Consider the following 25483-nt stretch of genomic DNA (forward strand, 5'->3'; position numbering starts at 1 on the left):
CAAAGTAAATTGAAATAAATAAATAAATAAATATTTGATAGACTTTGCCAGTCAAGTCCTTATGGACTGGAGTTTTCTTTGTGGGAAGGTTTTAAATTATGGATTTAATTTCTTCAGTAGTTTTATTTTCTGTATGGTTTACATATTTTTTTCTTAAATTTATCAGTTTTGGTAAGCTTTGTTTTTCTAGGAGTTCAGCAATTTCGGGATTTTCAAATTTACTGTAATAAAGTAAATATTTTATGATTGTTTTACTGTTTGCAGCATCTATAGTGATGTCTTCTTTATCACTGCTGATATCGATATTTTATGCCTCCTTTTGTTTATTAGTCTTGCCAGGTAGTTAACAATTTATTAGTTCCCAGCCCCCCCAGCTGCCAAAATGGGAATTTTTTTTTTTTTAGAGAAGAATGCTTCTGAATTTTATTGCACTCAAATAACATTAACAGAAGACGTTTACATTATTTTTAGAAAATCCACTGATGTTTCCCAGCTTGGCATATATTTGTAAAGACAAGGCTCATTCACTGAGATATTTAGAATTGGAAAGTATTTGAAGTTGACCACAGCATAATGAATCCTCAATCTCCAGAGTTCTAGAGATGATTACACACAAAAACCCAGCAAAATTTATTTTATACATTTATCAGTTCTATGTCACTCTTAAGTTTCCCTAAAAAAATATGGCTTTATAAAAAGTAGTGTTCTATTATTCACAATACGAAGTAAGAGCTTGACTAGATTTTGAGTAGCAACTCTGTATTACCCAGATCACAGCTTTAGAAAATTATTGCTTTTTTACTACCATATTACTGTGGGTTTCACTACACTACGGTTCAGCATGACTTACTATGTTGTGACGATGATCTCTAATGATAAACATATAAAATCTCTTTGCTTTTAACCCTAAAAGCAGGAAAAACGTCACTTTATCTTAAAACAATGTGAACATGAGCAAGAGCTCCGCCGACACACAAACGAAACCACTTCTTAGGGGTTTTTTTTTATAGCTCGTGGTCCTTTCAAAATGAGGGTGTAGCTACCTTTTTTTCCTAACAAATAAATATTTTCATCACAGCAACTATTTCTGAGCCACAAATTAGCCACACTAAAAACAGAAGAAATGCTTCAGTGTGGAAAGGAAAGGGCTCAAATATTGTGAAACAGCAGCGGGCCACTGGCTTGTGAGTACTTTTCACACACCCCACGTCACCCAGCCAGGGGCCATGTGGACTCTGTACCCGGAGCAGGCTTCAGTGTTGTGTGGGCATTACTTAACCAGCCAAAGGCAGAACAGCCTTTACGTTATGCACCAGTAACTGATAGAGATTTTCTAAAATTTAAACAAATACTCCCGGAACTACAGCTATTTTACGATCAATCCGAGGTGTGAAAAAGCATTTTTGCATGATATAAGAGGCCATTCCTTTCTCCTGCGTCCTAACAATAATTTTCCCCCCTTATTTTGAAAAATAAGTTAACCATGATAATTTAAGCTTTTATTGAAATATTAATTTTTCTAATTAACAAGCTAAAAGCTACAGGAATCTCAAATGTTGAGTTTTACCCTGATACTTGAAGTTAACGTAGCAATTTTTTTAATAAAGGTATCAGTGCAATTATATACAACTCAAATCTTCACAGCTAATGATGACCCCATCAGTGTTTTTAAGAGCCCTAAGACAAGGCACTCTTAGTGGTTTTAAATCATGTTTCACGCAGTGTATACAACTCAGCCTGACATAATTAGTGTTAATTACTGATAAGAGATATTAAAACCCTGCCATGACAATTGCTGCTACATCATCAATATGCTTATTAACTGTTGTCTGATAAACACATAAATGCAGGTAAGACTGAAAGCTGTGTCACAAAAGGAAAAAAGAAAAGAAATCCAATGGACCCACAAATGCTATCAGAAAAGGACGTGCAGGGATGTAATAACATCACATGTGATTTTTGTTTCTAAAAAAAAATAAACTAAAACGCCAGTGGACTACGGTTCATTCAAAACATCTTTAGTGTTCATTTCCAAAGATCTTGGTCTGCTCAGAAATTACTTCACAAGATCTGTCCCAGCCATCTTTTGGAGCGTATGGTTAAGCTGGTCCTCCTGTGGTAGTACGGGCTGTCTTTCTGAAGCTTTAAATATCTGGTGGTACTTCTAGTTGTTCCTCTGCAGCGGGCACATGCGCTTCTCCTAAAATTGTGTCTGAATCGTCTACAGCATTATCTGAACTCTCTATTCCTTCATTTTCCAATGGCTCGTACACTTGTTCATCATAGTCTTGGTAGGCGACATCATCTGCTTCTTGGTACGTTCTTCCAGCATCATCTACTGCTGGTTCACTGGAGTCTGGATTTTCCTGTTCATATAGCATGTCTTCCATATCCTGATTGTAGGCTGGTGAAGCTGTCTCTTCTACATGGTAGTTATCTTCAATTTCTTCATGAACTGCTTCAGTTTCCGTGGGTTCATATCTATCATCTGTATCACTTCCTGCGACGACACCATCTTCAGGCTGCAGTTCTCCTGCTGGTCCGTCTTGTTCTTGGTACGGGTCCTCTCCATGCTCTGTGTATACCGTTTCCTCAAGAAGTGACTGAACTTGTCCTTGTACTTCATCTTCAACATTCTGAGGCCCTGGCCCCTCCAGAACCTGATCGTCCAGCCAAGAGTACAGCTCGGCCTGTTCTGGTGGGACTGTTGGCTTTGGAGCAGATCTTTCTTTAAGGCCTAATAAAACTTTGGCATCATCCACATCAAAATCTCCATCACCATCAGCATCTTAGATTCCCAGTTTTCCTAACACTTCTTCATAATCAACAAGATCAAACCAGACCATAGCTACTGACGTCCAGACTCCGAGCAACACAATGACCATAAACCATGTGAAAAACGAACTTTCAGAAAGTCCACCTTTCCTCCCCAAAATGGGAATTTTTGACTTGATAAGTCATCTCTATTTTATGTTTTACTTAACTGATTTCTACTCTTATTTGTACTGTTTCTTTCTTTGTACTTTAAGTTTAATATGCTATTTTTCTAATGACATGGATGCTTAGCTCATTAATTTTCAGGCTTTCTTCTTTTCAGATATGTACATTTAAATTTACGAATTTTCCTTTAAGCACAACTTGAACTGTATTCCACAAGTTTTTAATGAGTTAATTTCTTCATTTTCATTCAGTTCCAGATAGTTTTTTTTTCCAGATAGTTCTTGATTTAAATTCAGATTTCATCTTTGATCCATGAGTTGTTTATACATGCCTATTTACATATTTATAGAGAATCTGTTTATCTGTTTGTTATTGATTTCTAGTTTAATTGGGCCAGGACTAGAAAATTCTTCATATAAAAGAGTTATGAACAAAGAAGAGATAGAACAGGTAGAAAATAACTAGCAAGATGGTAGACTTTAACCATAAAAATAATTACATTTAATATAAATAGTCTAAACACAACAATTAAGAGACCAAGAATGTCAGATTAAAAAAGCAAGACACAACTAACAGCAGAAACTCAAAAATATAAGAAGCGAAACTAACAGAACTAAAGGGAAAAGCAAACAGTTCAACAGTAATAGTTGGAGATTTAGGTACCCCACTTTTGATAATGGCATTTGGAAAGGAAGAATTAAACCATCTCTATTTTCAGATGTTATGCTCTTGTACATAGGACATCCTAAGCAATACACTGTTTTTAAAAAAATAGAATTAATAAGTGAGTTCAGCGTGGTTACAGAATATTAGATCAATATACAGAAATATTGTTTCTATACACTAGCAATGAACAGTCTTAAAATTAAGAAGACAGTTCCATTTACAATAGCATCAAAAAGAATAAAATACTTATATACAAATTTTTAAAAAGTAGTGCTATATACTAAAAATGACAAACCATTGTCAAAAGAAATTAAAGAACTAAGTAAATATAAGCCATCTCATATTCATAAATCAGAAGACACAAATGAGAATGGCAGTACTCCCTAAACTGATCTATGGATTCAACACAATCCCCATCAAAATCACAACTGACTATTTTGCAGAAATTGGCAAGCTGGTCTTAAATTTCACATGGAAATAAGAAGGATCCAGAGTAGCCAAGCAGTCTTTTAAAAGGAAACCACTGTTAGAAGACTAACAATTCCCAATGTCAGAAACCTTCTAAAAAGCTTTTAATAGTCAAGACCCTGTAATACTGCCATATAGATAAATGGGAAAGAATTTAGATTCCCGAAGTAGAACTTTACATTTATTGTAAATTGATTTTTGACAAGGATGCCAGGACAATTAAGTGAAGAAAGAATGATCTTTGCAACAAATGGTGCTAAGAGAACTGGCAAAATAATTAAGTTGGATCCCTACCTCACACCATACACAAAAATTAATTCAACATGTATCATAAAGCTAAATGTAAATATAACAAAGCTAAACTGTAAAACCTTAGAGGAAAAATTGTATCTCCATTATGCAGTTGTTTGTACAATGGATTCTTAGATATGGCTCCAGAAGCACAAGTCACAAAAGGTAAAATATACAAATTAGATTACATAAGAATTAAAAACTTTTTTGTGCTGCAAATACCATCAAGAAAGTGAAAAGATAGCCCACTGAATGGGAGAAAATATTTGCAAATATCTCCTAAGAGACTTAAATCCATAATGTATAAAGAAAACACTTGCAACTCCTTAAATTTTGCTGTGCACTTACGTACAGGATTTCCTTATCTCTCCTTGTTGACATTTCATAAACCCTTTCAGTCAAGAATTATTTCATCTTTTTTTAAAAATTTTGGATTTTGCCCATTGTTTTTCTCCATATTCTTCAAATATTCCTACACTCCATTTTCAAGATATTACTGCTTCAGGTTATGTCCTGCATATCTGTTTTTCTTTTGATTTTTATAGCTCTGTATTTTATTTTATTTTATTTTATTTATTTTTTTAGAGACTTTTAAAAAATTATTTATTTACTTTATTTATTGGCTGCGTTGGGTCTTCGTTGCTGCACACGGGCTTTCTCTAGTTGCTGTGAGTGGGGGCTACTCTTCATTGTGGTGCACAGGCTCCTCATTGTAGTGGCTTCTCTTGTTGTGGAGCACAGGCCTAAGTGCGTGGGCTTCAGTAGTTGTGGCACATGGGCTCAGTAGTTGTGGTGCACGGGCTCTAGAGCACAGGCTCAATAGTTGTGGTGCACGGGCTTAGTTGCTCTGCGGCATGTGGAATCTTCCCAGGGCAGGGCTCAAACCCGTGTCCCCTGCATTGGCAAGCGGATTCTTTACCACTGCGCCACCTAGGAAGTCCCTATAGCTCTGTATTTTAAAATGTTCTAAATATATATTCTTTCTTACTGAATTCTGAACTAAATTGTTAGTCCGATCTTCCACCTGATGAATAGATTTTTGTCTCCCTATCCCATCTGCTACCTTTATATCTTGTTTTCTTCTAATATTTTCTCTTGTTTTCTAAATGATTTCTTACTTCATCTTACTAGTATCTTGCCATTTCTTCTTAATTATATTTCATTATGCTTATTTTTAATTCTTGGTTTAAGTTTTCCAGCTTCAGGTATGCATTATTCAGCCTTTACTAGGTTATGCTGTGATCACAAACAACCCAGTGGGATTTAGACTGAAAGAGCACTCCTGTCTGAGAAATGCCAAGTACTTGGCAGAAGAAACAGTACAAGAAGACTCTTAAAACCTAATGATATATATCACTTTTGCTCATATTTCATTGGCCAAAAGCGAGTCCTGTGGCCAAGCCTAATGTTAAGGAAGTGGAGAGATATAAGCCTCTCACCAGCTTGGTCAGCAGCTTGGGAAAAAAATTATGGTCTGTCACAACATTGTTTATGTTTTCTACTTGATGGTACTACTCCTCACAAATCTTGTTATTTCTTTTCTTTCTTTTTTTTTTATAAATTTTATTTATTTATTTATTTATTTATTTATTTAGTTGGCTGTGTTCGGTCTTCATTGCTGCACACGGGCTTTCTCTAGTTGCATCAAGCAGGGGCTACTCTTCATTGTGGTGCATGGGCTTCTCATTGTGGTGGCCTCTCGTTGCAGAGCACGGGCTCTAGGCGCGTGGGCTTCAGTAGTTGCGGCACATGGGCTCAATAGTTGTGGCTCACAGGCTCTAGAGTGCCGGCTCAATAGTTGTGGCACACGGGTTTAGTTGCTCCGCGGCATGTGGTATCTTCCTAGGGCAAGGATCGAACCTCTGTCCCCTGCATTGGCACGTGGATTCTTACCCACTGCACCACCTAGGAAGTCCCGATCATGTTATTTTGATGTGTGAACTTCTGAGTTACTGTCTTATAGTGTGTACTGAGGAAGAGCAGAAGGCCAAGCCTTGGTCATTGTCTCTTCTTGTGAATTTAAGAAGGAGATAATCCCCAAGATAATCCCCAGTTACATACATACATTCATGTAAAAACTGTTGATTTTCCTATGTTCCCACCAGTCTATCTGACAATGCTTAGGCACAAGTGTCTGGAAGACGTGTCTTCCTAAATTGTAATCTAACAGTCCTAGGGCTTTGGAGGACCAGAGAGAAGAGTTAGAGGTGGGTGTGCTCGAGGACAGCTGGTCATCAGCTTCTTATCCCAGTGAGCCTTTCTGCCATCTGAGTTGAAGAGGGAGGCTTTGATTGTACGAAGGCAAACAGGGAAGGGAACAGAGAAGAGGAAAGTTATTCCTGGCCTCTCGTTGTTGGCCTAGGCCGCTCTGTGTCCCTCACTCCCCCCACCCCCCAAGTTCAGGCAGCCTTCTGTTCCGCCAAGGGTTTCTTGCTATTTTTGATTAATCCTTGGAATCAGTACCTCCCTGTAACTTCTGAATTTTTCCAGCATTGTTGTTTGTATATACAGGTTTTTTTGAGGGGGCGTGGGGGGGGTGCTGGCAGGGAGAACCAGTAACATATACTAACCAACCCACCATTTTAAAAGGAACCCAAAGCCCCTGGTTTGTTTGTTTTTCAACTAGGGAAAGTTATCAGCTATTCACTGTTTTATCAGTTTTCCCATATCATTAGTTACAAGTAATAAACCGAACTGAGGAAAAGGCAGGGGCAAAAATTCCTGAAGGAATGGTGGAAAGCATGGTGGACAGTTGAACCACATATAAAACATAATTCTGGCTCTGCATCTTCAACTGCTTAGAATTCAAGTTTATACAGATGAAATAAAATTTCAGAAAACATAGGCCAAAACGTACAAGGAGAGAACCTTGTGAAAGAAGTTGTAATTGAATTAGAACATGAGGGGTTTGGATTCACATAGAGGACAGGGAAGAAAAAACAGAGCAGAAACATTGGTAAAAGCGTAGGGCTCATGCACATGGAACCAGCCTGACTCAGGTGGTGGAAACTTAGGGTGTCACTTGTGTAGGCTGAGTGATTCCAGATTAGGGAGGACTTTCATAACCACTGAGGTCATGGGTGGGGGCAGGGAAGCTCCCCCCATGCACAGTCTCACCAGGTGCCTGGTTCTGTGCTAAATAATAGGAGAAATACGCAGTGCATATATAATGTAACCTTTGTCCTTAAGGTGCTGATAATCTTGTTGAGGAAATAAAATAGGTGCCAATTAAATAACTAGAGAGCACTCTGGAAAAACATAATTTATATGCAGAATTCTCTTAAGCTGTCAAGTTAGGAAGCCTGTACAAATATGATTAGCAGCATAAGTACTTAATGGACTATTACATACTGAGGAGGTTTCACTTTTAAGACAAACTGTAACGTGGATGCCAAGGGGACCATTAACATGAATCTGTGCATATTAGACCTCGCGTGTGTGCTGTGTGTGTTCGAGAGGGTTAGAGCAGGGACTAGAGCCAGATGGCCTGGATTCACAGTGAGGTTCCAAATATGAGTTTAGGCAAGTTAATTAAGCTTTCTGTGTCTCGGTGTCCTCATCTGTAAGAGGATAATACCAGCTCCTAACTCTTAAGGCAGATCTGCTCACGTAACTTTGCCACTAAATTTCTCCTTCTAAACTGAAGAGAATCTGTCAGGGGAATTTGGGGAGAGGAGGACAAGATTCAGAATTAGTGAAGAGGCAGGTGGTATTACAGAAAGAAGTGAAGAGATCTGACCGTCTTGCTCCCTGCCTGCTTCCTCACTAGATTGTAAACTTCATCTGGGTGGAGACTTGCCTCCGTACATCTCCGTACCTGGTTCAGAGTGTGACGTACAGTTGGCACTCAATGTTTTATTTACTGAATAGCTCATGGATGCATTTTGAGTGTAATTTTAGATGTAAACCAATTTAATAAATAATTTCATATGTTTGGGCATGTGTTTGTCTAAATAATTTTGACGTTTAATTTTTTAACAACTAGAAATTAATTCTACCACTAGGAATTGTCTTTGAAGTATTTGTGACAGTTTTCTTTTTGTTTTTACAGACCAGTTGGAATGCCAAAAATGGAAAAAGTTTACTTACATAATCCTAGTTCTGAAGAAACTATTACTTTAGTATCAATATCTGCTACAACCTCACATTTTCATGCATCATTTTTTCAAAATAGGGTAAGTTTCTCTGCTGTGTTTGATTTCTCTTGAGTTTGAAATTGAAATGTCTTGATTTTTTTAGTGTATAGTTTTATTTTGCTCTAACAATCTGGTTTGAATGTTTCATATTTATTCTGGACTTCAATTTGCCCCATTTCCTGAGAACTGTCACTTCTACTCTTCAACACACATTTTTCTCAACATGAAACAGCCTAACAAATCAACTTTGAAACTTAAGAGCTCTGAAAAATGTAGCATTCATATATATTCAGTTGGTTTTCTTTTCCTTCTTAATAATAGGTAATTCCTCAGCGTTGTGTTAGTTTTCTATTGCTGCATAATAAATCACCACGAACACCTACTTATTAGCACGTGGCTCTGTGAGTCACAGATCCGGTGGGTTCTCTGCTCCAGGTATCGAAAGGCTGTAATTAAGATGTAGCTGAGCTGAATCCTTAACTGGAAACTCAGGGGAAATCCACTCCCAAACTCATTCAAGTTGTCGGCAGAATTCAGTTCCTTGTGGTTGTAGAACTGAGGTCCTTGTTTCATTGCTGGCTGTCAGCCAGAGACCTCTTTCAGTTCCCTGAGGCACCCACACTCCTCGTCACCATCTCCAAGCCAGCACTGGTGTGTTACCTCTCCCTCATGCTTCAAAAATCTGTCTTCCTCTTCTACCACCAGTGGAGAAAACTCTGATTTAATCATGCCATTGGGTTAACGTCACCTGGGTAGTCTCCTTTTGATTAACTTAGAGTCAGCTAACTAATAATCATTACATCTGCAAAATCCCTTTTATCAGTTAATGCAAATCACAGGTGTGGTATCTCCTCATATTCACAATCACGGAAATTAGGGCAGGAAATTTGGGGGTCTCTTTAGGATTCTTCCTACACAAGTAGCCTTTAAAATTTTACTTACAATCATTTTTGTGGATAGTATGCAAACTTGTTACTATAAAAAAACTTTTATCTGAAAAAAATCGATCTTAATAAATTTTGAATTTGAGAGAATGCATTAAGCTGTAATATATTTCCAAAATAATTAGCTAAAGAGAAAATATCAGAGGGAAGTAAATTAATTTCATCTTCCCAGGGTTTTCACTGACTCCTTTGAAGAGATATGACTAATTTTAGCATATAAATTTATATCAATTATTTCGATTTTTATATTTCTCCTTTCTAAAACCTTGTTTCATCATATGTTGTCATTAAGTAGCAGCTTCTAGTGTAAAAAAAAATGGCATATAATTTTGGCTTTTTTTAAATTTGAAACTATTTTGTATACAAGGGATGGATAAGTCAGTATATTTTGGTGATAGAATTTTAATTTTCTTGTACTCTTGGAAAGCATCCCTTTCCTAAAATATCTTCTGCAGTGTTTCCCTTGAGTTATTCTTTGTTTTACCTAAAAGATGTTTCCACAATTTTTATAAATGTGCTGATGGTCTCAAACAGTCAAATCCCAGTGCTAGGAGAGACCTATGTGTGTTCATCTAGTCCAGTGCCCTCATTATACGAATGAAGACTGAACCCCAGAGGGCTTTGCCTGTGGTCATGCAGTTAGTGACAGGAGTCAAGGTGAGGGTCTAGGTGTACTGTTTGCCTACCCACAGATTTGTATCATATTAAGCTGCAGTGTGGGTCATATATGTTACAATCTGTGTACGGAGACCCACTTAGGTATAAATGGAATCATCCAGCTTTCAGGTTTTGCCAAACTTGTAGAGACATGTTGAGTTAAAAGACAAATAGTGAAGTGAAATGGAAACAGTTTAAAAGTAGTTTACAACTACACTACAGATTTTATTTTTACCTTGTTAACTTACTTTGCTAATTCAAGCAATGTTTTGTTGTTTCTAAACATCAAGCCTCACCCTTGTTAGAGGCCAGGGTTTTTACTTTTTTCATGTTCCTATCACAGTACAAAGCAGACCAGATAGAGAGCAGAGTTACAAATAGATTCTTCCAGGGGCCAGGTAGACGATGCAGACCAAGTGAGAAGGAGCGGTGACCTGGAGAGCACATGGCCCATCCAAAGGGACCAGCCCCCACTCGGCTCCAGCCATTGGTGGCCACATGGGAATGTAAGCTCATGCACAGTTCTTCTGATTTTCCAAGAAGAGTCAGAAATAGGAATTTTTATATGATAGTTCCTGATTTTACAAATTAAAAATGAATTTGACTTTAGAAAGACAGATAGTGTGGACCAAAGAAAACAAGTTAAAGGCCACAAATTTGACATTTCTGAACTAGGCTCTCCAGGGACTTATTTCTACTCATGAATCTATGTGTACTTCTACACATGAATCTTTCTGAAAATTCTTCAAAAGATAATCTCAATGTGTATGTAGTCAAGAACAAGTTAAAAGCCAGTCTGTGTTTTCCACTATCAGGAGATAGAGTTAAACAATAAAATAATTGATACCTATCAGAATCTGCATTTAGGTACTCTAGATTTAGCTTTAAAGGAGATAGCTGAAATCTCTGCTATCTTAAGTGGGTTTTTTTGTTTGTTTCTTATACTTCTTGCTTTTCGTATTTATCCCCTACAGTAAGATATTGACTCCAGAAGCTCCGGAAGTGGAGAGGAGAGATGGGATTAACTGTTGGGAGAAGAAAAAACCTTATTTCCCCTCCACTTAATTTTATGCCCATCATAAGAGCCTTTGGGGAAAAATGAAAAGAGTTTCTCATGTTCAAGAGAGCAAAACCTTTCTGTATGTTTATCCTAACTCTGATTGCCTTGTCATCTTTAGAATTCCTTGTCAGATCTTATTTCTTTGAAAGTAAAACATTTTCTGTAACTCACCTAAGTTTTTGTTTATTAATCAGTATCATCTCTACATTAACTAAACAGTAGGAAATACAAAAAAAGAATAGTTATTATTTAAAAAGCCAAGTGTTACATAACCGTGTTTTAACACACACACACACAAATAATTCCCCTTATTAAGGTTTTGATTTTAAGATCACCTGGAAATCAAGAACAAGGGTAATAAAAGGAATGTGGTTGTGCGACAATTTATTTTTCTATATATAACTCCTAATAATTATTTGTGGTTTATAACTGTCTGTTAACTATAATTGTCTAATTGTAATTAAAATTACATAATATTAAGACTCCAGTTTAGGCATATTCATCCTCATGGCTGTACTGCATAATGGCCATAAAATATATAATGTATGTCTTGTGACAAAGAAGACAGATATTTTTTAATACTCTATAATAGTCAAATTTTGATTACCATAAGAATTGTGGAAATGGATGCCTAATAGACATGGTGAGCAAACAAAAAGTATTTTTTCCTTGATTCTGTAGAACTTTTGTTTGATTACCTTTTTAGGTAAACTGAAGATTAACTAGGATAAACATTTTTACAATCTGTGGCAAAATGAAAATGTTTTTACCCATTTGTTTTAGTATGCTTAATATAGTAGACAGTCTCTTCTCATGGGTTGAAAGTCATTAATAATATTAATGATTATTTTTTAATTATATGTAGAGACCTAGACATTTTTTATTCTGTTTCTGATATCCATGCATGTTAATGGGAATTGAAAAAATGTACTATAGCAATACTATGGAATATTATTATACAGATAATAAAAAGGTGAATCAGATCTGTATCTGTTGATATGGAATAATATGTATGTTAGTGTGGAAGAAAAGCACATCATAGAATAGAATATGATGCCATTTTTATAAAAAGTAGAAAGTCTTTATGTATTTGAGCCAGAGTAAAGTACAGATCGATGTACTAGGCTAACTGCACAACCTGAGAAGGACGAGCTTAGTGGCAGGTTGGTAGCATCTTTCTTCACACAGCTTTATACTGCATCGCTAAGTAAAATTCTTACTATTGCAATTTAAAATGTATATGAAAATTTAAATTAGAAAATAGTTTGCCACCTGTATGGAAATAAGGAATTATTTTAACAAATATTTATTGAGTACCTAGTAGATGCCAGGGACTTTGGATTTATCAGTGTTCATTATCAAACAGAGATTCTTCAATTATGATACTTACCTCTGGGGGATTTGGGTGACATCAGCAGCAGAGGGGAGGCAAGAGTAATAAATAAATTTTATAAAATTTATTTATAAAATGTTAGATGATATAGCTGAGAAAAGAAGGGGTAGGATAAGGGGATTAGGAGTATGATGGGAGGTGTGGTCCAATTATTTTTCCTTTTTTTTGTTGTGATATTGACACATGGCATTGTGAGTTTAAAGTGTACATCGTGTTGATTTGATACATTTGTATATTGCAGTATGATTACCGCCATAGGTTTAGCTAACACCTCTATCATGTCACATAATTATCATTTCTTCTTTGTGATAGGAACAGTTAAGATCTGATCTCTTAGGAATCTTGAAGTTTATAATATGGTATTGTTGTCTGTAATCACTATGCTATGCATTACATCTCCAGAACTTATTTATCTGCTAGCTGCATATTTGTACCCTTAAACAACATCTCTCCAATTCCCCCACCACCCAGACTCAGGTAACCACCATTCTACTCTCTGCTTTTATAAGTTCTGCCTTTTTAGATTCCACATATAAGTGGTTGTTTTTCACTGTCTTTCTCACTTAGCATAATGCCCTCAAGGCTCTCCATATCACACATGGCAGTATTTCCTTTTTTCTCATGGCTGAATAATATTCTATTGTATATGTATATACACCACAACTACTTTATCCATTCACATGTTGCCAGACACTTAAGTTGTTTCCATATCTTAACTATTGTGAATAATGTTGCAGTAAATGTGGGAGTGCGTGTATCTCTTTGATATCCTGTTTTCATTTCCTTTGGATATATACATAAGTGGGATTATTGGATTATATGGTGGTTCTTTCCTTAATTTTTTGAGGAACCTCTGTACTGTTTTCCACAGTGGCTGAAACACTTTACATTCCCATCAACAGTGTGTAAGGACTCCCTTATCTCCACATCCTCACCAAGATTTTTCTCTTAATGACAGCCATTCTAACAGGTGTAAGGTGGTATCTCATTGTGGTTTTGATTTGCATTTCCCTGGTGATTAGTGATGTTGAGCATCCTTTCATGTGCCTGTTGGCCAGTTAGATGTCTTCTTTGCAAAAATGGCAATTTAGTTTCTCTGCCCATTTTTAAATCAGATTGGTTTTGTTGTTGTTATTGAGTTTTATGAGTTCTTTATATATTTTGGATATTAACCCCTTATCCAGTATATGATTTTCAAGTATTTTCTCCCATTCCATAGGTTGCCTTTTCATTTTGTTGATCATTTCTTTTGCTGTGCAGAAGCTTTTTAGTTTGATGTATTCCCACTTACTGATTTTTTGCTTTTGTTCCTTCTGCTTTTGATGTCATACTCAAAAAGTCATTGTACAGACCAATGTCAAGGAGTTTTTTCCCTATGTTCTTCTAGGAGTTTTATCCCTATGTTTTCTTCTAGGAGTCTTACAGTATGAGGTTAAGTGTTTTAAGTCTTTAATCCATTTTGAATTATTTTGGAGAATGCTATAAAGTAGGGGGTCCAATTTCATTTTTCTGTACATGGTTATGCAGTTTTCCTAATACCATTTATTGAAGAGATGACCTTTCCATATTGAGTGTTCTTGGCCCCCATGTCAAATATTAGATAACCATAGGGGTTTATTTCTGGACTCTCTATTTGTTCCAATGGTCTTATTTTTATGCTAGAACCATACTGTTTTAATTTCTGTAGCTTTATAGTATTATTTGAAAGCAGGAAGTATGCTGCCTCCAGTGTTGTTGTTCTTATGATAGTTTTATGTTTCTATACAAATTTTAGGTTTATCTCTGTTAAAAATGCCATTGGGATTTTGACAAAGATTGCATCGAATCTGTAGGTGGGTTTGCTTAGTATGAACATTTAAAAAATATAACTCTTCTGAGCCATGAATAAAGGATATCTTCCCATTTGTTTGTGTTTTTCAATTTCTTTTATCAAGGTCTTACAGTTTTCATTATACAGATCTTTCACCTCCTTAGATAAATTTATGACTAAGTATTTTATTGTTTTTGATGCTGTTGTGAATAGTTTTTTTTTTCTTTTTCAGATGTTTCATTGTTAGTGTATAGCAGCACAACTGGTTTCTGTGTGTTGGTTTTATATCCTATAACTTTACAGAATTATTTGATTAATTCCAACAGTTTTTTGGTTTAGTCTTCAGGTTTTTCTATCTATAAGATCATATCACCTGCAGATAATGACAACTTTACCTCTTCCTTTCCACTTCTGATGCCTTTTATTTCTTTGTGTTGCCTTAATTGCTTTAACTTAGACCTTCCAGTACTATGTTGAATAAGAGTGGTGAGAGTGGGCACCCTTGTCTTGTTTCATATTTTAAAGGAAAGCTTTCAAATTTTCATCATTGAGTGTGATATTAGCTTTGTGTGTTTGTATATGGTCTTTATTATGTCGAGGTGTGTCCTTTCCATATCCAATCAGTTGAGGGTTTTTATCATGAAAAGATGTTGTGTTTTGTCAAATTTTTTTTTTATTGTGTTGCTAAATTCACTTTGCTAATTTTTTTGAGAATTTTTGCATCTATATTCATCAGGGATATTGTTTACAGTTTTCCTGTAGTGTCCTTGTCTGGCTTTGGTATCAAGATAATGCTGGCCTCATAAAATGAGTTTGGAAGTATTCCCTTCTTTTACTTTTTGGAAGAGTTTGAGAAAGATTGGCATTAATTCTCTTTGATAGAATTCACCAGTGAAGCCATCTGGTCCTGAAGTTTTTTGTTTGGGGAAGTTTTTGATTACTGATTCAATCTCCTTACTCATTATTGATCTATTGAGATTTTCTGTTTCTTCCTGATTCAGTGCTGGTAGGTTGTGTGTTTCTAGGAATTAATCCATTTCTACTAGGTTATCCAGCTTGTTGGCATAGAATTGCTCATGCTGGTATCTTATGGTCCTATGTATTTCTTCAGTATCAATTGTGCTGTCTCCTCTTTCATTTCTGATTTTATTTATTTGGGTCTTCTTTTCTCTTGGTTAGGCTGGCTCTTGCTCTGTCAATTTTGTTTATCTTTTTGAAAAACCAGCTCTTAGTTTTGTTTATTTTTTTTCTATTGTTTTCCTGGCCTCTATTACATTTCATTTCCATTTTGATCTTCGTTATTTATGTCCTTCTGCAAACTTTGGGCTTAGTTTGTTCTTTTTTTAGTTCCTTGAGGTGTAAAGTTAGAATCTTTATTTGAGATCTGATTTCTTAATATATGCTATTACTATAAACTAAGTTTATCCTTTTCAGAATTGCTTTTGCATCATTCCGTTTTGGTATGTTTTGTGTCCATTTTCATTTGTTCAGTATTATTTTTTGACTTCTCTTTTGATTTCTTCCTTGACCCATTGGTTGTTCAAGAGAATGTTGTTTAATTTCCACATAATTGTAGATTTTCCAGCTTTCCTCTTGTTGTTTTCTGGTTTAATATCATTGTGGTCTGAAAAAAATACTTGATAGGATTTCAAACTTCTAAAATTTACTGAGACTTATTTTGTGTACTATCTTACAGTCTGTCCTAGAGAATGTTCCATGTGCACTTGAGAAGAATATGTATTTGCTGCTATAGGATGGAATGACCTATAAATGTATGTTAGGTCCATTTGGTCTAATGTATGGTTCAAGTCCAATGTTTCCTTGTTGATTTTCTGTCTGGATGATCTAGCCATTGCTGAGAATGGGATATCAAAGTCCCCTACTATTATTCTATTCCTGTCTATTTCTCCCTTCAAACCTGTTGATATTTATTAATATATTTAGGTTCTCCAATGTTAGGTGCATATATATTTACACTTATTACATCTTCTTGATGAATTGACCCCTTTATCATTATATAATGACCTTTTTTGTCTCTTGTTACCATTTTTTACTTGAAGTCTATTTTTTCTGATGTAAGTATAGCTAACCCCATTTTCTTTTGATTTCCACTTGCATTGAATATTTTTTTCCATCCCTTCACTTTGAGCCTGTTTCCTTAAATCTGAAGTGAGTCTTGTAGGCAGCATATAGCTGAGTGTTGTTTTTTTAATCCATCCAGCCTCTCTGTGCCTTTAATTGGTGAATTCAATCCATTTATGTTTAGAGTAATTAATGATATGTAAGGACTTACCAATGCCATCTCATTAATGGCTTTCTGTTTGTTTTATATTTCCATTGTTTCTTTTCCCCTCTGTTTCTGCCTACCTTTGTAAATCAGTGATTTTCCATGGTATTATACTGTTTTCCCCCCCTTTTTTTACCTTCAAATCTACTCTAGGTTTTTCCTTTTTGGTACCATGAGGCTTACACAAAATTTCTTAAAGATGAAACGGACTTGATAGCAACTTAATTTTGATGTCATGCAAAAGTTTTACCCTTTTGCTGTTTTGGTGTCATTATTTATCTCTTTTTATATTGTATATTCACCAACAAATTATAGTCACTATAATTATTTTTAATAATCTTCTCCTTAAACTTTATACTGTAAAGTGGTTAACACACCATCCTATTACAGAATTAAGTTTTCTGTATCTGATTCTACATTTACCTTTACTCGCATGTTGTATTCTTTCATATGTTTCCATGTTGCTGATTAGCACCTCCTGATTTCAGCTTGAAGAACTCCTCTCAGCATTTCTTGCAAGGCAGGTCTTGGGGTGATGAGATCCCTCAGTTTTTGTTTGTCTGGGAAAGTATTTTTCCTTCACATGTGAAGTATAACTTTGCTGAGTAGAGTTTTCTTGGCTGGCAGTCTTTTTCAACAACATGAATTCATCATTCCACTGTCTCCTTGCCTGTAGGGTTTCTGCTGAGAAATTGCTGATTGCCTAATGTGTTTTCTTTGTAGGTTACAATCTTTTTTTCCCTGACTGCTTTTAGGATTCTCTCTTTATCTTTAATTTTTGACGTGTTCATTATAATATGTCTTGGAGAGGGCTTTTTTGCACTGAGATAATAGGATGATCTGTTAGCTTTGTGAATTTGGATGTCCAAGTCTCTCCCCAGGCTCAGGAAGTTCTCAGCTATTATTTCTTTAAATAAATTTTCTGCTCCCTTCTCCCTCTCTTCTCTTTCTGGAACTCAAATTATTCTAATATTTTTTGATGGCTTTCCATAGATTACATTGGCTTTCTTCACTCTTTTTCATTCTTTTTTTCTTTGCTTAGCTCTAACTGGATTATTTCACAATTCCTGCCCTCTAGCTCACTTAAGTCTGTTTTCCATTTTCTCTAACCTACTGCAGATGCTCTCTGTTGCATTTTTCATTTCATTTATTGAAATCTTTAGCTCCAGAATTTCTTTTTGGTTCTTTTTTGTGATTTCTTTCTCTTTGGTAAATATCTCATTTTGATCATGTTTTGCTATGTTTTGTTTTTTGGGATTTTGTTGAATTATCTTTCTGAGTTTTCTTGTAGCTTGTTGTCTCTTCAAAACAGCTATTTTGAATCTTTTATCACCTAGACCACAAAATTCTATAACTTTGAGCTCAGTTTTTGGAGAATTACTATTCTTTTGGTGATGACATGTTGCTTTGATTTTTCATGCTCCTTATAATTTTGTGTCACTGCTTTCACATTTGAAGCAGCAGTCACTTCCTTAACTCTTTACTAGTTGCCTTCAAATGGGGTGTACTGTTCATTGGTGCTGTTATATATCTAAGGTTTTTCAGAAGGTGGTGGTGTTATAGCTCAAGTTTGTGCTTTCTCCCTTGCCCACATGTCCTGGTATGTTTTTCTGATAGCACTCCATATACCGGGTTTGCTCTTGCTCACCACTGCACTTGGGAGTGCACACGAGGAGCCATTTACAGAGTCAGAGGAGGTGTGGGTTTAGCACTTGGGGCATTGGGGGGTCCTGCAGATCTAATGGGGAGATCCTCCAGCAAGGTACTCCAGAGACTCCTGGGTGAACTTCCTGCTAAAGTCCTGAGCACAGTCAGAGGAACTGTCTACCTTTAATGCCCTTTGATATTTATCTGCCTCTTTCCTGATCTCCTCCGTTGCCCAGTTACGAAATTCCAACCTCAGTACTCTGGGTTCTGCTGGAGAGAAACAGGTTTCCGAGCTACATCCTGCACAGCTGGAGTTGGGACTCACTCACGCTCTCCCTCCACCACCACCACCCCACTCCCCCACCCCAGGAGAGGTCACTGTGCCACGCAGTGTTGCCTTAGCATGGGTGGGGGAGTTGGCCCTGGGAAAATTGCTCTTACTGTCTCCGCTGCAACCAGACTCTTTTTTTTCCCCCCTTCCAGTGGCATGCTGGAATATCTCCTTGGGAAAGGTAGACTTCTGCAAATTATCTCTTGTCCATTGGTATCTGCCTAGGTCAGTACTCTCCAGGTTTTTTCCCAGCTACAGTGAGAGAGATTGGGGCAGGTTTGTTGGTTCTGCAGCCTGTACAGAAGTCTGTCTGCTTGTTTCCAGATGCATAGGTGGGCAGGACAGCTCCCAGATCCTCAGGCATATGGTGCTGGATTCCACAAGTCCCACAGAGGCACTCCCGTTTGTGGATGGATATCTAACCCATTGTTTTAAAAGGGGGACAAAAAGGAGGAATGTCTTACACCACCATGATGCTTACATCATTCCTCCAGTTTTAAATAGGACGGTCAGGGAAGGCTTCATTCAGAAGGTGACATTTGAACAGGCTTGACAGAGGTAAGAGAGAAGATTGCATGGAGGTAAGAGAGAAGATTGCATGGAGGGAAGTGGAATATATGGAAGAAGAACATTACAGACAGAGAGTTTAGGCAGTAAAGTCTCCAGTGTGAAAGCGTGACTGGTGTGCAGAGAGGACAATGTAGCTAGACCAGAGTAAGCAAGGGTGAGAGAAGTAAAGGTGTGTGGGAGAGACCAGACTGTGAAGGGTCTTATAAGCTGTGATGAGGATTTGGGCTCTCATCCTGATTGAAATAGGAAACCATCACAGGATTTTGAGCAGAGGAATGAACGATAGCTTATGTTTTATAAGGATCACTTGTGTTTCAGAAACAGACTGAAGAAGGGTAAGAGGAGAATCAGGGACACCAGCTACATTGGCTGTTGCAGGACTTCAGGGCAAGAAGATTACTCTGAGCAGAGTGAAGAAGTGAAGAAATCTGTTAGATTTGGGATATATTTTGGAGATACCAACAGGATTTCCTGATGTGGGATTGAGAGGAAGAGAAGAGTCAAGATTGACTCCAGAGTTTTTGTCCTGTGCAGCTAGGAGGACAGGGTTGCCATCAGCTGAGATGGAAAAGGCTGAGGGTAGAGCAGTTTCGGAAGCATGGTCAGTAGTTCAGTTTTGGACATGTTAGATTTGACATGTCTCCTAGATGTCCGGGTGGAGGTGCCAAGTAGGCAATTGGTATTTTAAGTTTGGTACATGAGGGAAAGAACTAGACTCGAGATAGAAGTTTAGGAGTCACCGGTAAAGATGTGAATCCTTGGACCTGGGTGAGATCACCAGGGGAGCAAAAGACTAGGGACAGATCTATGGTACAAAGATGTGAGACTTTGCTATATGTAATTTAGAACTAAAGTTAGCACTCCTTGTGTCGTCTTCCTTACTTTTTCCTACTGTTTTCTTTTTTTTAATCAAACGAAATTTATTTTACTTAGAAAATTTGTAGGAAAGGGAACAAAAGGATGAATTGGAGCAAATCTGATAAATTCTTATGGGAAGATTACATTCCTGAGCCTGAGTTTATTGTTCTGTTTCATCACCGTTTTGTTACATCTTTAAGTGTCATTTGGAAGTAAATTTTCATTTTAAAAAAAAAGGGGATCATCTCAATAGATGCAGAAAAAGCTTTTGACAAAGTTCAACATCCATTTATGATAAAAGCTCTCCAGAAAATGGGCATAGAAGGAAATTACCTCAACATAATAAAAGCCACATATGAAAAACCAAAAGCCAACATCGTTCTCAATGGGGAAAAACTGGAAGAATTCCTTCTCAGAACAGGAACAAGACAAGGGTGTCCACTCTCACCATTATTATTCAACATAGTTTTGGAAGCTTTAGCCACAGCAATCAGAGAAGAAAAAGAAACAAAAGGAATCCAAATTGGAAAAGAAGAAGTATAATTGTCACTCTTTGCAGATGACATGATATTATACATAGAAAACCCTAAAGACTCTACCAGAAAAGTGCTAGCACTAATTGATGAGTTTAGTGAAGTAGCAGGATACAAAATTAATGCACAGAAATCTCTTGCATTCCTATACACTAACAACGGAAGAGCAGAAAGAGAAATTAAGGAAACTCTCCCATTCACCATTGCAACAAAAAGATTAAAATACCTAGGAATAAACCTGCCTAAGGAGGCAAAAGATCTGTATGCAGAAAACTTTAAGACACTGATGAAAGAAATCAAAGACAACACAAACAGATGGAGGGATATACCATGTTCCTGGATTGGAAGAATCAACATTGTGAAAATGACTGTACTACCCAAAGCAATTTACAGATTCAATGCAATCCCGATCAAATTACCAATGGCATTATTCACAGAACTAGAGCAAGAAATCTTACGATTTGTATGGAAACGCAAAAGACCCCGAATAGCCAAAGCACTCTTGAGAAGGAAAAATGGAGTTGGTGGAATCAGGCTTCCTGACTTCAAACTATACTACAAGGCCATAGTGATCAAGACAGTATGGTACTGGCACAAAAATAGAAAGGAAGATCAATGGAACAGAATAGAGAACTCAGAGGTAAGCCCAAACACATATGGGCACCTTATCTTTGACAAAGGAGGCAAGAATATACAATGGAAGAAAGACAGCCTCTTCAATAAGTGGTGCTGGGGAAATTGGACAGCAACATGTAAAAGAATGAAATTAGAACACTTCCTAACACCATACACAAAAATAAACTCCAAATGGATTAAAGACCTACATGTAAGGCCAGACACTATCAAACTCCTAGAGGAAAACATAGGCAGAACACTCTATGACATCCATCAAAGCAAGATCCTTTTGGACCCACCTCCTAGAATCAGGGAAATAAAATCAAGAATAAACAAATGGGACCTCATGAAACTTAAAAGCTTTTGCACAGCAAAAGAAACCATAAACAAGACTAGAAGGCAACCCTCAGAATGGGAAAAAATAGTTGCCTACGAAACAACGGACAAAGGATTAACCTCCAAAATATACAAGCAGCTCATGCAGCTTAATACCAAAAAAGCAAATAACCCAATCCACAAATGGGCGGAAGACCTAAATAGACATTTCTCCAAAGAAGACATACAGATGGCCAACAAACACATGAAAAGATGCTCAACATCACTAATCATCAGAGAAATGCAAGTCAAAGCCACAATGAGGTATCACCTCAGCTGGTCAGAATGGCCATCATCACAAAATCTGGAAACAACCAATGTTGGAGAGGGTGTGGAGAAAAGGGAACTCTCCTGCACTGTTGGTGGGACTGTAAGTTGGTACAGCCACTATGGAAAACAATTTGGAGGTTCCTTAAAAAACTACAAATAGAACTACCATATGATCCAGTAATCCCACTCCTGGGCATATACCCAAAGAAAACCATAATCCCAAAAGAAACATGTACCATAATGTTTATTGCAACACAATTTACAATAGCCAGGACATGGAAGCAACCTAAATGCCCATCAACAAATGAATGGATAGAGAAGATGTGGCATATATATACAATGGAATATTACTCAGCTATAAAAAGGGATGAGATGGAGCTATATGTAATGAGGTGGTAGACCTAGAGTCTGTCATACAGAGTGAAGTAAGTCAGAAAGAGAAGGACAAATATTGTATGCTAACTCACATATACGGAATCTAAAAATGGTACTGATGAACTCAGTGACAAGAACAAGGACGCAGATACAGAGAATGGACTGGAGAACTCGAGGTATGGGAGGGGGCGGGGGGTGAAGGGGAAGCTGAGACGAAGCGAGAGAGTAGCACAGACATATATATACTACCAACTGTAAAATAGATAGTCAGTGGGAAGTTGTTGTATAACAAAGGGAGTCCAACTCGAGGATGGAAGATGCCTTAGAGGACTGGGGCGGGGAGGGTGGGAGGGACTCGAGGGAGGAGGGGCGAGTCAAGGGAGGGAGGGAATACGGGGATATGTGTATAAAAACAGCTGATTGAACTTGGTGTACCCCCCAAAAAATAATAAATATATTAAAAAAAATTTTTTTAATAAAAGGGGGGGAGTATTTGTTCTACGTGTCTCAGCATCTTCTTAAAAGTCTTCAAGTATGAAGAGTTGATTGGATACTGGAAACTATCAAAGAGAACCTGTACTCCCATATCCAGGCTCTTTTTCTCCCCCAGGGTATAAATGACATCACGAAGGAAAAGCTTCATCTTCTACAGGAGTGAAGCAGTGAGATCGGTCTTGTTTACAGTTTCTTGAATAATAATTAGAATCTTAGAGGTCATCTAGTAAAACTGGCTTATTTTGAAATTAGGAGAAGTTTAGAACTACTAAGGTTAAATGACTTGCCAAAATCACAATTTTTTAGAGGCAGAACTGGAAACTCAGGTCTCCTATGTGTCAGCTACTTACCCTAAGACTGGATGTCCAGTATTGGTTGTAGCAGAAGGTTATATACTAAGAATTAAGCATTTGAACAAATATCGTATATTAATGCATATATGCAGAATCTAGAAAAATGGTACAGATCAACTGGTTTGCAAGGCAGAAATAGACACACAGATTTAGAGAACAAACACATGGACACCAAGGGGGGAAAGTGGGGAGTTGGGGGGGGTTGGGATGGCATGAATTGATAGATTGGGATTGCCATATATACATTACTAATAAGAAAAAAAATATCAAATTGTACACTTTATATGCACTCTATTGTATGTCAATTATATATCAATAAAAGTTCTTAAGAAATCAAATAGAAAGCAATAAATAAACTGTTAGAAACAAATTTTTAAAAAAAAGAATTAAGCATTTGAGGCTTCCATGATAATTTCCCTTCCATTTTGGAATTTAAATGGGTTTTAAAAGATATCATTTAAATATAACTTTTTAAATAAAATTAAGTTCCCATAAAAATTTTAAAGGAAACCAGTTTTTTCTCTGGCTGGGTAAATTTCCCTGACAGTCAATACTGAAACATCACCCAATTATTAATTTTTAATTTATAAAATTTTCTTAATTAGATTTGTATAATGAGAAAAGTAAGACACTGGACACAAGTTTTAGATTATAGTCTCGGATTATGTAGAATTATGACTGCTTCCTACAAATACTGAATTCTCTTTTCAAAGAAATCTTCGTACTAATGTGTGTCCATGTGATGGACTGAAGACAGCCACATCTGGCATTCTCGAAGCAGCACATAACTACTCCATGTAATGCTGCAGATCAACTTATTTCCTTTAAAACTTCACTAAATAATTCCAAGGAATAAAACAAGGTTCTGTATCACATGTGATTTGCAGATCTTTTCTTCTGGTCTGTAGCACATCCTTTCATCCTCCTTATAAAATCTTTCAAAGAACAGAAGTTTTTAATTTCCATGAAGTCCAACTTACCAAATTTCTCTTTTATGGGTTATGCTTTTGGACTTGTAGCTAAGAACTGTTTGCCTAAACCGAAGTCACAAAGATTTTTCTCCAATTTTTATCTCAGAAGTTTCAGAGTTTCAGATTTTTCATTTAGGTCTGTGATCTATTTTGAGTTTGTGGCATAAGATATGGATCAAGAGTTGTTTTGTTTTGCATATGGATATACAGTCATTACTGTACCATTGGTTAAAAAGACTATCCTTTCTCATTGAAACACCGCTGCATTTTGTCGAAGTGGATTGACATTGTACATGTGGGTCTGTTTTTTTGGACTTCCCGTGTGTTCTGATATGTATCTAATAGATATCCAATATGTCAGCCCTTTCACTAATACCACACTGTCTTGATTTTATAGTAGCTTTTTAGTAATTCCTAGAATCAAGTAGTTTGAGCCTTTCAGTTTTGTTTTCCTTTTTCAAAATTGTTTTGCTCTTCTTATCCCCTTTTCTTGCCATCTGAATCTTATAATCAGCTTCTCAATTTTTTTAAAAACCCTTGCTAAGATTTTTTTACTTTTTTTAATTAATGTTAAACATATAGAAAACTAATTATAGATAATCTCCTTATATTCCTCACCCAGCGTCTCCTAATGCTAACTTCTTGTATAATCATAGTATAATTATCAAAATAAGGAAATTAACATTGATACAGTACTGTTAACTAAAAAACATATGAATTTTGTCAGTTTTCTATCAGTATACTTTTTCTGTTCTAGGATCTCATTTCACATTGCATTTAGTTTCTCCTTAGACTGAAATTTTTATTGCACTACATTGGATATATAAATCAATTTGGGGAGAATTAACATCTGAACAATATTATCTTCCAATCCATGAACACAGTATATCTCTCCATATATTTAAGTCTTCTGTTACTTTAAGCAGTGTTTTGTCATTTTCCGCTCACAGAACTTGCACGTTATTAGATTTATGTTTTTGTGTGTGCATGTTATTGTGAATAATACTTTTTAAAAAATTAGAATTCCAGTGTTTGTTGCTAAGATAGGGAAATACAATTGATTATACGTTGATCTTGATTCCTGTAACTTCATTAGACTCTTTATTAGCTCTGTGAGCATTTTTGAAGATTATTTTTGGGATTTTTTTGTATAGGCAGCATGTTGTCTGAGTAAAAACAGATCTTTCTTCCTTTCTAATGTATATGCTTTCTATTTATTTTTCTGTTTGTACTGGAAAGTGATTCTGTTACAATGTTGAATAGCCTTCATGAGAGAGGACATCCTTGCCTTGTTCCAGACTGGGAGTGGGTGGGGAGCAGCATTCAATCATTCACCATTAAATCTGGTATCTCTAGGTCTTTTGTAGATGCTCTTTATCAGGTTGAGGAAGTTCTCGTCTATTGACCTAGTTTACTGAGATTTTTAATCATGAATGGA

The 25483-nt window shown here is 36.4% G+C and overlaps 1 protein-coding gene and 1 pseudogene across 1 annotated transcript in view; one reads left to right on the top strand and one right to left on the bottom strand.

Annotated features, from left to right (window-relative positions):
• Positions 1 to 25483, top strand: part of LOC130843487 (transmembrane protein 131-like) — a gene marked incomplete at both ends in the record, with an annotated part of 54867 nt that overhangs the window by 15495 nt on the left and 13889 nt on the right. Inside the window, one exon of the mRNA XM_057719764.1 lies at positions 8417 to 8540. Within this exon, the coding sequence (XP_057575747.1) occupies positions 8417 to 8540 (124 nt within the window). The remainder of the gene's footprint in view (positions 1 to 8416; positions 8541 to 25483) is intronic.
• On the bottom strand, positions 1986 to 5488 carry LOC130843488 (aspartyl/asparaginyl beta-hydroxylase-like; annotated as a pseudogene).

This window comes from Hippopotamus amphibius, unplaced genomic scaffold (assembly GCF_030028045.1).
Source record: "Hippopotamus amphibius kiboko isolate mHipAmp2 unplaced genomic scaffold, mHipAmp2.hap2 scaffold_344, whole genome shotgun sequence".
NCBI classification, from domain to species: domain Eukaryota; kingdom Metazoa; phylum Chordata; class Mammalia; order Artiodactyla; family Hippopotamidae; genus Hippopotamus; species Hippopotamus amphibius.